Below are 13,074 nucleotides of genomic sequence, written 5' to 3' on the forward strand. Positions count from 1 at the left end.
CCACTGAATTGCCTTTGTCCTTTTGTAAAAAAATCTGTTGACTTTATTTATGTGAATTGATTTCTCAGCTCTATTCTCTGTTCTTTGATCTATTTGCCTATTTTTTTTTTCACCAATATCACAGTCATGGTTAATGTAGATTTATAGTTAAGACTTGAAGTCAAGTAGTGTCAGTCCTCTAACTTTTGCTTCTCCCCCAATCTTGTGTTGACTTTTGGGTGGAAGTCAGTTTATCCACACAGTTATTTGCTAAGGTTTTGCTTGGGGTACAGTGTATTATTCATTTCAAATTTGATCATTTTTATTAGAACTCTAGAACTTTAATTTTGATTTTTTTTGAGAGAGAGAAAGAGAGAGAGAGAATTTTTTAATATTTATTTTTTAGTTTTCCTCGGACACAACATCTTTGTTTGTGGTGCTGAGGATCGAACCCAGACCGCATGCATGCCAGGTGAGCGCGCTACTGCTTGAGCCACATCCCCAGCCCTAATTTTGATCTTTTAAAAATTATCTTTCATTTAACTCTCTAATTTTGAACATATGGAATATAGTAACAAAAAAAATCTTCTTATGTCACTTCTGAGTCAGTTTTGATAGATTGATCATTCTCATTATGTATAGTGTGTTTTCCCACTTCATTGAATGCCTGTCAATCATTAAGCAGATTTATAGTTCAGCTGTGAATTCTCCTTTGTTAAGTGTTGAATATTTTTGTATTTCCATACATATTCTGGATTTTTTTCTGAAATATATTTAAGTTACTTGAAAATAATTTTACTTGGGTATTACTTTTGTAATTTTGGCAGGTAGGTTTCAAGTTACAGCCTGTCCAAGGTTAATTATTACTTGTTACTAAGACAAATTTCTCATGTGTATTTAACCAAACAGCAAGTGAATTATAAGTTTTCCAGTCTCCTTGATGGGAACAGGCACTATTGCCTTTCCTACGTGAGTACTAGGCATTGTTCTCTAATAATTTCAAATTTTTCCTTTTTGTTTTCATAAGCCAGGGGTAGTTCCTCATGTGCTTATACTGATTAATATTCTTAATACTCAGTGGGATTCTTTACAAACCTAGGGAGTTATCTCTGTGAAGATTCTTCCTCTTTAGTTTTCTGTCTTATAATCTCTAGTTATATTGATTTCCTCAGATGATTACTACATCTTTCCTACTCAGGGAGTCCACTAGGCTCCAACTTAGTTCCTTCTCCCAGGAAACTCTTCATAGCCAATAAATTGGGACAACAAGGACTTACCTTGTTGGTTTCTAACCTCTCCTTTATCACTGTCCTCTGTTACTTTATGTACAGTGTGTTGAAGATCAACCATGGTTACATATTTTTTTTCTGATTGTTTTGGTTTTTGCACAGGAAGATGTGACAAATAGAGTTATAGACCATCTCAAATATCTTCACATCCCAATGCCCAGAATCTATGAATTTATCTTCTTATATTGCAAAAGGCCATTTATTGTTGTGAATAAGTTAAGGATCTTGAATGGGGAGATTACCCTATAATATCAGCATTGGCCCAATATAATTACAAGGGTCCTTGTAAGAAAGAAGGCAAGGTGAAAATAAAAGCAAAAGATTTGAAGATGCTACCTCCTGGATTTGAAGATAGAGGAAGAAGCTGGTCCTGCTGAGACCTTGTGTGTTTTTAACCTAGTGAAACCCATTTCAGAATTTTGACCTCCAGAACTGTAAAATGATTTATGTGTGTTGTTTCAAGCCATAAAATCTGTGGCAATATTTTATAGCAAATATAACACTGAGAGGGAGAGAGGGTAAATTTTGTTCTTGTTCTTGTACCATAGGTAGAAACAGAAGGCAATAACATTTATTCTACACAAATTATTAGGAAAAAAAGGAGGTTATGATCCCCAACTCATTAAATGAGTCTAGCATTACACTGAAATCCAAAAAGAAAAATTATCACATGAAATGAAAACTACAGCCCAACATGCCTCATTAATTCAAAAATATTTCAGCAGATAAAGCTAGCAGTATAACTGTGATCAAGTAGAATTCATCCCTAGAATGTGTGGTTGATTTGCTTCCCTTCCTACAGATTAATATAGGGCATGATGTAACATGTGAGGCATGTTGCATCAGAAAGGAGGAAATCTAACTTGCAGGCTGCTACCCACTTCCAGGTCCTGGGGCCACAAGTGGCTAAGATAGCGCCTGGTGATCAGCCAGAAGGCGTTACCGTGGGTTGTGACAAAAAATTGGACCACCCCTAGGATAGGCTCAGAACCTTTCCACCCTCCTGGACAGCTCCTGTCACCCATTACTGCTTGTAAGATGGGTGTACACATGAACCCTCCCCACCCTGCTGACCTTTATCCTGATTGGCTCCTGTACATTATATTAGCTGTGTGTGTTTTCTCATTAAACGAGCTCCTGCTTTGACTGGTCTCCCTGACATGTCTGATTGTCCTCCAGCGAGGGAGGGCTGGATTCTGGCATTGGTCCTCTCCTTTCTTGGCTCGTCCTGTTTGGGGCGGGCTATCACCATCTCTCCTGAAGGTCAGGAGGGAACAAGGGCTAAAAACCCGGACAGATTCATATGACCCTGAGGCATTCCCTATGAGTGCAGCCTAACAGTGAATCAGGTGTAAAAGAAGAAACAGGGTTAGCAGACACCAAGTCTCAATATCACAGAGCATATTCAGGAATGTGAAACTGAGAGATTAAGGTATATCTTATTTATTAACTGATTACTAAAATAGTTTTCCTTCAAAGAATCAATAAGTATAGTCACGTGCCACATAATGACATCACATAATGGACCACATATACAACAGTGGGCCTGTGTAAATTGTAATGGAGCTGAAAGTTCCTATTACATAGTCACAGCCATAGTAACATCATAGAACAATGTATTACTTATGTGTTTGTGGTGATACTGTTAAAAACTTACCTACCACACTTCGGTTATATTAAAGTATAGCATGTACAATTTAAGTATAGTGTACAAAACCTGATAATGATTATAAATTACTGCTACTAGTTTATGTATTCACTACAATATAATTGTATTCACTTGAGTGCACTCCTACTAATTGAAAAAAATAGTGTTAAACAGTATGTCATGTTACAGTGGCACATCCTCATTCATGTCATGTTTGCCTCCTCTCTTGATTACTGTATTTTATCTTGTGTTTGATTTAATCTCCTGCTCTTTTTTCATCATGACAAGGAGCAATAAACTATACTATATGTATATGTGTACAAATACACACACATATATACATACATACACAGATATACATATATATATATATACATATATATATATATATATATATATATATATATATTAGTCTAAGTGTATAATAGGCTACACTATCTAGATCTTTATAAGTAGACTTTATGGTGTTCACACAATGACAAAATCCACTAATGATACATTTCTCAGAACATATCTCCATTGTTAGGACATACATAACTGTACTTTAAAGAATTTGCCTTCTTTTTGAAACCTAAATAGTGAATAGGAAAAATGTCATATCAACAAAAATCACAGCCAAAATCAATTACTGAGAACTGAGACTTCATTAAGGATCTTATACTTTATGCCTGCAGTACCAGGAAGCCATTTACAGCTTTTTAATGATGCAATAAGTAAAAATATTTCCCTTTAGAGCAGCAATTTCTAAAGTGGTGTTCAGATGCATAGGAAGTATGCAAATGATCCACAGGTGACCAGAAAAAAAGCATTGGTACTTCTACATTATATTCATTATATCTCACATTTAATTTGCTTCAAAAAACTTCATATATTTTTTATTTTTGTTTTTAGTTATATATGACAATAGGGTGGAAAGACAGTAGAATGAATCAGACATAACTTTCCTATGCTTATATATGAATACACAACCAGTGTAACTCCTCATCATGTTTAACCACAACAATGGGATCCAAATCATAATGGGTTGCACTTCATTTGTTTCAAAATTTGTACATTCATAACATACTTTCCCCAAATTTCCGTGACATATGTAGATGTATTACAAATGAAGATATATATTTTAGAGGTAGTACAAAATGTTTCTTGGAGAGGTGTGCATAGATTAAATAGTTTGTGAACATGCTTTACAAAATCTGAGATCGCAGAGCCTCACATTACAGATGTCATCTGAGGACACAGAAACAAGGAAGCAGACAGACTAAGTGGTGACTCAGCCACTTCAATATCCTCTCAGTAGTGGCTGTCCGCCTCCCACCATAAGAGGAGTAATCATCCCCTAGATTTGCAAAATATAGTCAATGATTCCCTTAAGCTTCACATACATACACATTCACAAGCAAGGTAGACATCCTAATGATCTTATTTTAGTGCAAGTATCACACACTTTCTGCCTGTAAATATACAAGTTAAATGTTTTTCCTCCCAGGATAAGATGGCATAGTCCAGTTGTCATAGAAACCAGAAGTACATCATGTTATTATGGGTGATGCTGGTTTTCTATGACAACCAGATAGTGCAAATTCATTCTCAGAGGCCAAATTTTAACCCCTACTTCAGAAACTTGAATTCACACCCCCAATTCAATGGATAAATGAATATATATTATAGGAAGTACCAGACACACATGAAGAGATATGCATTAGAGAGAAAGCCTTACTATCTTCCTATACAATGGTTTAAGGAATCACTTTATATAGACATGTCAATAATTTAGACTTTCTTGTCAGACACTCATCTGTGTTCCATTCCCAGTTCAGTATACCTTTTTGATACTACCATAGCATCTTCTGGGTCTGAAAGAGATCTCAAAGACCACTGAATCCTAACTGCACTCTCACTTCCACATGATGTATGATGACACCAAATCTCAGGGAAGGGGAAAATGCAGACATATCTGAGACATTGCCATATACTCTGAATAAGTGCCTTAGGTGTGAATCACATGGCAGAATGGGTTAGAATTTCTCTACCTGCATCCAGAATCTCTGCCCACAAACTCACAAAGACATATGTCACTTGGGACTTCAGTTACCAGAAGCTGACTTTCAGATGTTAATATTAGAGCATGCTTTTACTGAACTCTGCCTCTGTGGAATATGTGGTCTATCTCAGCCAGCATAGAAAATAGATTTTTCACATAATTCATAAGATTAACTTCTCCTTCCTTTGATACCTTAAAATCATCCATAGATTAGAACCTGAAACCAGAATCCTGTCATTCAAAAAAAGTCTGTATTCATAAGGAAGCATTTACATTTTTTTTATTATTTTAAATTATGTCATGACAAAAACCCAAAGTCAAAGCTAACAAAAAGGGTAAGAATAACAAAAATAAACAATGTTCTATTCAGAAATTAAATATTCTATATACATTTACAATGAGGCATATGCAAACTTACTGACAGAAAAATAATAAAATAAAATCAAGTTATGAGCTAATCAGTAAAACAGTATGTCATGTAATATAAAACATGCATATTAAAAAGATGTTATATATTTCTTCTTAAGACATAATTACAAGATGATCAAAAAATGCTTAAAAGATATACACAAACCTGTTGAAATAAATAGTTGCATATGGAAATGGGGGAGTAGCATTATGGGAGGTTTGGTGAAGTAAAGTTCTAGAGTTTCTTTAATTTTAAAATGTTTTATGAGGATAAATAATTGATTATTTATTTATTTATTCAGTACTCAGGATTGAACTCAGGGGCACTCAACCACTGAGCCACTTCAGCAGCCCTATTTTGTATTTTATTTAGAGACATGGTCTCATTGAGTTGCTTAGCACCTCATTTTTGCAGAGGCTGGCTTTGAACTCATGATCCTCTTGCCTCAGCCAGCCTGAGCCACTGGGATTATAGGTGTGCACTTAGCACACTCTGCCAATAATTGATATGTTAAATTGCAGCAGTCTGGCTGGGCACAAATCACGAGCCACTCAAGCAGGAACAAACTTTATTTCCAAACTCACTCGAACACCACCCATGCGGCCCTCTCAGGAACACCACACACCAACTGGAACTCCTTCCACCGGAACTTCACCAACCAATGCGAACTCTTCAGGAATCCCTGCGAGAGCTCAACCGGAACTCAACGGGAATTCCGCGAGAAATCAAAAGTCATCATCTTAATGGCTCGCTGGCGTCACCCCTCAACCACTACTTCTGGCAAAAATGCCATGCATCATCCCGACTCGGCTGTGGCCCTCAACATTAAATATTACAACTAGATATTACTTTAAAAGTAGTATACAAAGATGGGAATATATATATATCTGGCACATGTCAAACAATTATCAAATAAGTGTAGCAATTTTAATAATAAAATAAAATTCAAGGAAAATAGCTTTATAGACACTTAATAGTTTATTTCATAATAATGCTCCAGAAATCAAGGTACTTGGTTGGGGAGATAGTGAAAAAAAAGAAAAACATACAGGAAGACACAAACTTCCAGTCTCTCTAGTAAACTTCTAGTCTCCTCACAACCATTAATGTCAGAGTTAATCAGTGAGCCAGCTAGAAAAGCAAAGATATAGAAACAATAACAAAATAAAGAGACTAGAATATTGAAGCTGCAAGAAAATAGTTTCATAAATAATTCAGACCCTCTTTTTACCTGCTAATAGTATCACATAATAGTACCCCCTATATACATTTTAACAAACTTTTGAACTTCCATACAACTATAAAATTCAGTTATTACTTTTGGCTAACAAGATAACTGTGTTTCATACAAACAAAATTGTCTCACCCTCTCCCCAACAAGGACATACAAAGTACCAATAGTAACCTCATATAAATGTAGGTGCCAATCATCATACACTTCTTAGAGAGAGAGAGAGAGAGAGAATTTTTTAATATTTATTTTTTAGTTTTCGGCGGACACAACATCTTTGTTTGTATGTGGTGCTGAGGATCGAACCTGGGCCGCACGCATGCCAGGCGAGCGCGCTACTGCTTGAGCCACATCCCCAGCCCCATCATACACTTCTTGAACTAATATCAACCACTTCTCAAAAATTCATTTGCTATTTGAGCTGAATATTACAAATATTAAGGTCTGTATTCCAAATTTAACCACAAAAAATGAGATAGAAGAAAGTAGTTAACCTACTTCTTCCCATCATCCTAGATGTGAAACACATATAAAAAACTTATAGTATATAATATATACTATACTTGTATAACAATATAATTATAGAATTATAATAATATCATAATTATTATATAATATTAATATAATAATATGTAAGATCTAGATTATTATTTATGACCTATTTTAGTGAATCTGACAATTTTATTGAAATATTTGCAGAATTGAAAACCTGGTACTTAATATGCATGTAAAAAATACATAATAAACAAAAGAGAAAAATACATTGCTACTGACTTCCTTATTTCTTTAGTTGTACACAAGGCCATAATTAATATTTATATAGCTTAATGTTCATATATTAATAAATTCCTTATTGTACACACCATTCCCTATTTCTTTTTTAAATGTTTTTAAGTTGCAGTTGGACACAATACCTTTGTTTTATTTATTTATTTTAATGTGGTGCTGATGATCAAATGCAGGTCCTCACATGTGCTAGGTGAGCACTCTACCACTGAGCCATAACCTCAGTCCCCCAATTCCCCATTTCTTTTGCCTTCAGACAAGACTCCATCTCATCAATGTTCTTTACCCAGGGGCTAACCCATTCATTCCTGAAGGATTAGAATCCTCATTAAACTTGCCTTATTTTTGTTACACTATCTTTGCATTAATACTTACTACTAGATATATAATTACTAAACATTATTCCAGACAATCTTGTGGCTTATTTACATAGCCCTTCATGCTACCACCATGAAACTACAGTTTCTCCTTGATAAACAATATCAGTCACACTCAAAAGAGTGACTTCCATTATTTTCCTGTTGATTCAGTAGCATAAAGAACCTTCAATAGCCAGGGGGCCCAGAATCTACTTCATTATAACTAATATAAGCATAAAACAATATTTTCAAAAGAGAAAGTAAGTCACCAGTATGACTCAAAAGAAAAATAATGTGAAATTGAAAACAATGGATTGATCTCTCAAATTTTGATGAAAGAATATTATTGAAAACTTAGAATTTTATACATAGTCCACCATAAGGACATATAAAACCTATAAGCACAAAGAGCGGCACCAGGATGGGCTTCGAGCAGGATGGAGGCGACTTTGGAGCAGCACTTGGAGTATACAATGAAGAATCCGTCCATTGTTGGAGTCCTGTGCACAGACTCAGAAGGACTTAATCTGGGCTGTCGTGAGACCCTGTCAGATGAACATGCTGGGGTTATTGCTGAGAGCCATTAGCCAAGTAGGTATGACAATGTCCTTGCCAGCGTACCCCATGTTGCTTAGAGGAAGGACTCGTGGAAATGGACTTGCCTTGGACATTTTGCAGTGACATTGCACGTAAGGTGACCTTGCTCAAGGACCAGGGCAGATCCGGGTTTAGGGCGGATCAGGGTTTAGGGCTCTCCTTGGGTTTAGGGCAGTTCCAGGTTTAAGGTGTACCCTGCTGGGAATAGGGCATACCCTGCTGCCTCAGGCGTGCCCGCTCCAGTAGTTCCCTGCATTAATGCCGCAGTCTGGCTGGGCACAAAATCACGAGCCACTCACAGCTTTGTAGAGTCAAACAGCAATTCTTTATTCCCGAACTCACATCGGCCCTCTACAAACACGTTCTGGGGAAATCCACGTTCTCTACCAAGTTCCACGTTCTGGGGGAAAATCCCAAATACTCTCTGAATCCCGGGAGAACTCAACGGGAACTACTGGAGCGGGCACGCCTGAGGCAGCACGATACGCCCTATTCCCAGCAGGGTACACCTTAAACCTGGAACCGCCCTAAACCCAAGGAGAACCCTAAACCCTGATCTGCCCTAAACCCGGATCCGCCCTGGTCCTTGAGCAAGGTCACCTTACATGCAATGTCACTGCAAAATGTCCAAGGCAAGTCCATTTCCACGAGTCCTTCCTCTAAGCAACAGGGGTACGCTGGCAAGGAAATTGTCATACCTACTTGGCTAATGGCTCTCAGCAGGTTATATCTGTTCTAGCCCAACAAGCAGCTAACCTAACCTCTGACCCCACTGATATTCCTGTGGTGTGCCTAGAATCAGATAATGGGAACATTATGATCCAAAAACATGATGGCATCACCGTGGCAGTGCACAAAATGGCCTCTTAATGTCTCTCATCAGTTCTCCAGCAGCCTGTCATAGGGACTCAATCTTACTATGTTAATCATCTTACAAAACTAGTTAATTTGCAGTGATTAAGCCATTCATTGAATATGCATTGGGTACTTTTCTATTTATTTTAGAGTGTATTGCTTTTTAACCAACATATCAAGATATTAATAAGGATCATGTTTTGAAGCAGCATGTCCAGATCACTTTGTCTATAAAATTTTGTTAGGTTAAATAAATCTGCTTGGAGGGAAAAAAAAGAAAAAAAAAATATATATATATATACACACACATGCACACACACACACACGAAGAAATAAATAATAATGACAGTAATATAGAAGACAATCCATAGAGGAAATTAACAAAGACAAAATAATAAAATATCCATAAAATTCATGAACCCCATGCTAGAATAATCAAGAAAGAAGAAAAACATAAGTAAGTGATATCAGGAATAAAAGGGGACCTATCATTACAGATTATCTAGACATTAAAAATAATGAAGAAGGGAGCTGGGGATGTGGTTCAGTGGTAGAGTGTTTATCTCGCATGTATGAAGCACTGGGTTCAATCCTCAGCACCAAATGTGAGTAAATAAATAAAATAAAGGTCCATCGCAACTAAAAATATATTTTAAAAAATAATGAAGGAGGGCTGGGGATGTGGCTCAAGCGGTAGCGCGCTCGCCTGGCATGCGTGCGGCCCGGGTTCGATCCTCAGCACCACATACAGACAAAGATGTTGTGTCTGCCGAAAACTAAAAAATAAATATTAAAAAAAAATTCTCTCTCTCTCTATCTCTCTCACTCTCTCTTTAAAAAAATAATGAAGGAATATTATGAAAATCATGCCAACAAATTTTTAAATAAATGAAATTGGCAAATTTTATTGAAAAGGACAACTTAACAATACAGCAACAAGAAGAAACAAAGATATGAAGAGCTTGATATTTAGGAGAAGATAGACCCAAATGGTCTTAATATAAATCCTTTCAAATATTGAAGTAAGAAATAATATAAAACTCACACTAAAATTTCTAAAAACAGGGGAGGAAAATATGCTTTCAAATATAATTTTAAGGCCAGAATAACATTTCTGATATTAACAATGATCAGGATATCACAAGTAAAGAAATGCAAAGTCAAATAACTTTCATAGTTAAATCTCAAGGTATAAGAATCTTCACTGTGATATTTGCAAATCCACAAAGGTACATAAATAATTATGCAATGCAATGAAGTGAGGTTTATCTCAGGAATGGAAGGTTCTTCAACATTCAAAAGTCAATAATTTAAGTCACCACATTTTAGGTTAAAGGGATTTATATATATATATATATATATATATATATATATACACACATATATATATATTATATATATGATAATTTTAGTAGATGCAGAAGAACAATTTGAGGAAATTTAACAGTAGGTTGATAATTTTAAAAAACTCACCCAACAATATATAGAAGGAAACTACCTTAAACTGATAGAGAACATTGATAAGCACTCTACAACTACATCATATTTGATGTTTAAATAGTAAATGTTTTATTCCAAGATTGAAGTCAAAGGAAAGTGCTCAATTTCATCACTTCTATAAGCATTATAGTAGAAATTCTATTATATTAATGCAAGAAAGAGTAATTCAAGGTATAGCAATTAAAAAGGAGAACATTAATCAGTCATGATTTGCAAATGACACAATAGTTTATATGGAAAATTTTAACTTACAAAAGAAGTAGTAGATTACTAACTGAAATTATCAAAGATATAGGATACAAGGTTAGTATAAAAGTTCTATTTGTTTATTTTTGTGATACCAGGGATTAAACCAAGGGACACTCTACTTATTTTACTATTGAGACAAGATATCACTAATTTTCCCAGGCTGGTATTGAACTTGTAATCCTCTTGCCTCAGCCTCCTGAGTCTCTAGGATTTTAGAGATTTTATGTGTCCCACCATGCCTAGCTCTTATTTATTTTTAATTTATTTATTATTTTAATTTGTTTTTTTAGATATACATGACAATAGAGTGTATTTTGACATATTATACATTCATGGAGCACAATTTATTCTAATTATGATCCCATTCTTGTGGTTGTACATGATATGGAGTTACACTGGTCATGTGTTCATATAAGAGCATAGGAAAGTTATGTCTGATTCATTTTACTATCTTTCCTATTCCTTCCTATCCCTGCTCCCTTGCCCATTCCTTTCCTTCATTCCCCTTTGTCTAATCCAATTAAATTCCATTCTACCCCACTCCACCCTCCCTTGCTGTGGAACGTACTTCCTAAATAAGACTCCTAAAGTGCAAGAAATAAAATCAAGAATCAATAAATGGGATGGCATCAAACAAAAAACATCTGCATAGCAAAGAAAACAATCAAGAACATGAAGAAAGAGCCTACAGAATGGGAGAAATTCTGTAACAACTGCACTTCAAATAGAACATTAATCTCCAAGATATATAAAGAACTCAAAAAACTTAACACCACAAAAATAACCTAATCAATAATTGGGCAAAGGAAATGAACAGACACTTCACGGAAGAAATATAATCACTCAACAAATATATGTTCAACATCACTAGCAATTAGAAAAATACAAATTAAAACTACACTGAGATTTCATTTTACTCCAGTCAGAATGGCAATTATCAAGAAAACAAGTAACAATAAATATTGTCAAGGATGTGGGGAAAAAAGTTCACACATACATTGCTGGTGGACATGCAAATTGGTGTGACCACTCTGGGAAGCAGTATGGAGATTTCTCAGAATACTTAGAATGGAACAACTGTTTGACCCACTTATCCCACTCCACAAAGGACTTAAAATCAGCATACTTCAGTGAGGCAGCCACATCAATGTTTACAGAAACTCAATTCACAATATACAAGCTATGGAACCAACATAGGTGCCCTTCAACAGATGAAGTGATAAAGAAAATGTGGTATGTATACATAATGGAGTATTACTCAGCCATAAAGAAGAATGAAATTATGGTATTTGCTGGTAAATGGATGGAACTGGAGAAGACTATAATGCTAAGTGAAATAATCCAATCCCCCAGAATCTAAAGGCTGAATGTTTTCTCTGATAGGTGAATATTAATCTTATTTATTTTTAATAGTAGCACCAAATAACTAGAAAAATAAATTTACATAAAGAACACCACATGAAATAGAATCAAAATTACAAAATGCTTAGAAATTAACGAAAGATGGCTAAGACTACTAGAATGAAAACTACAGAACATTGCTGAAAGAAATTTTTAAAGATCTAAATAAGTGGAGATGACAGTTCATGTTTATGAATTGGAAGACTTAATAGTCTTCAGATGTCAATTCTTTCCAAAATTGTCTATGGAGTCAGTGTAATTTCAATTAAAATCACAGAAAAGTTTTTGTAGAAGTTGAAGAGCTGATTCTAAAATGCGTGTGTAAATGCAAACTTTTAATAACAAAAGCAATGACAAAGTTGAAGGACTTATCCAACCTCGTATTGTAACTCTCACCATAAAGATGCAGTAATCCATATGATACTATGTTGGCCTAAAGAAAGATGTAGAGATTTAAAAAAATGCAGAGTGGAGAGTCCAAAAACTGATTTACATATTCATACCAAATTGATTTAGGGAAAAGAGTTAACATAATTCAATTGGAGAAAGTATAGTCTTTTTATCAAATGGTGCCAGTAAAACTAGATATCCATATACAAAGGCTATTTAAAATTATGAATCACATACTTCATAAAAATTAATTGGAAATTAATTATAATCCTAAATGTCAAAGGTAATATGGCCAGAAAACAACATAGGATAAAAATCTTTATAAACCTGGGTGAGATAA

At 35.1% G+C, this 13,074-nt stretch overlaps 1 protein-coding gene across 1 annotated transcript; it reads left to right on the plus strand.

The window, feature by feature from the left end:
• Positions 1-8,179: 8,179 nt before the first annotated feature.
• LOC143639221 (ragulator complex protein LAMTOR5-like) lies at positions 8,180-9,332 on the plus strand. The gene is made up of 2 exons (XM_077107417.1): positions 8,180-8,308; positions 9,063-9,332. Exons 1-2 carry the CDS (start codon positions 8,180-8,182, stop codon positions 9,207-9,209), a joined length of 276 nt encoding a protein of 91 aa, XP_076963532.1. The 3' UTR covers positions 9,210-9,332.
• The last annotated feature ends 3,742 nt before the right edge of the window (positions 9,333-13,074 follow it).

Source organism: Callospermophilus lateralis, chromosome X (assembly GCF_048772815.1).
Source record: "Callospermophilus lateralis isolate mCalLat2 chromosome X, mCalLat2.hap1, whole genome shotgun sequence".
NCBI lineage: Eukaryota > Metazoa > Chordata > Mammalia > Rodentia > Sciuridae > Callospermophilus > Callospermophilus lateralis.

What these genes read in the sequence shown, in the direction of transcription:
- LOC143639221 (XM_077107417.1), top strand. Translation starts at nt 8,180, where the DNA reads ATGGAGGCGACTTTGGAGCAGCACTTGGAGTATACAATGAAGAATCCG. An exon ending in TGTCAGATGAACATGCTGGG is followed by an intron (nt 8,309 to 9,062) that starts GTTATTGCTGAG and finishes GGCTCTCAGCAG; the next exon opens with GTTATATCTGTTCTAGCCCA.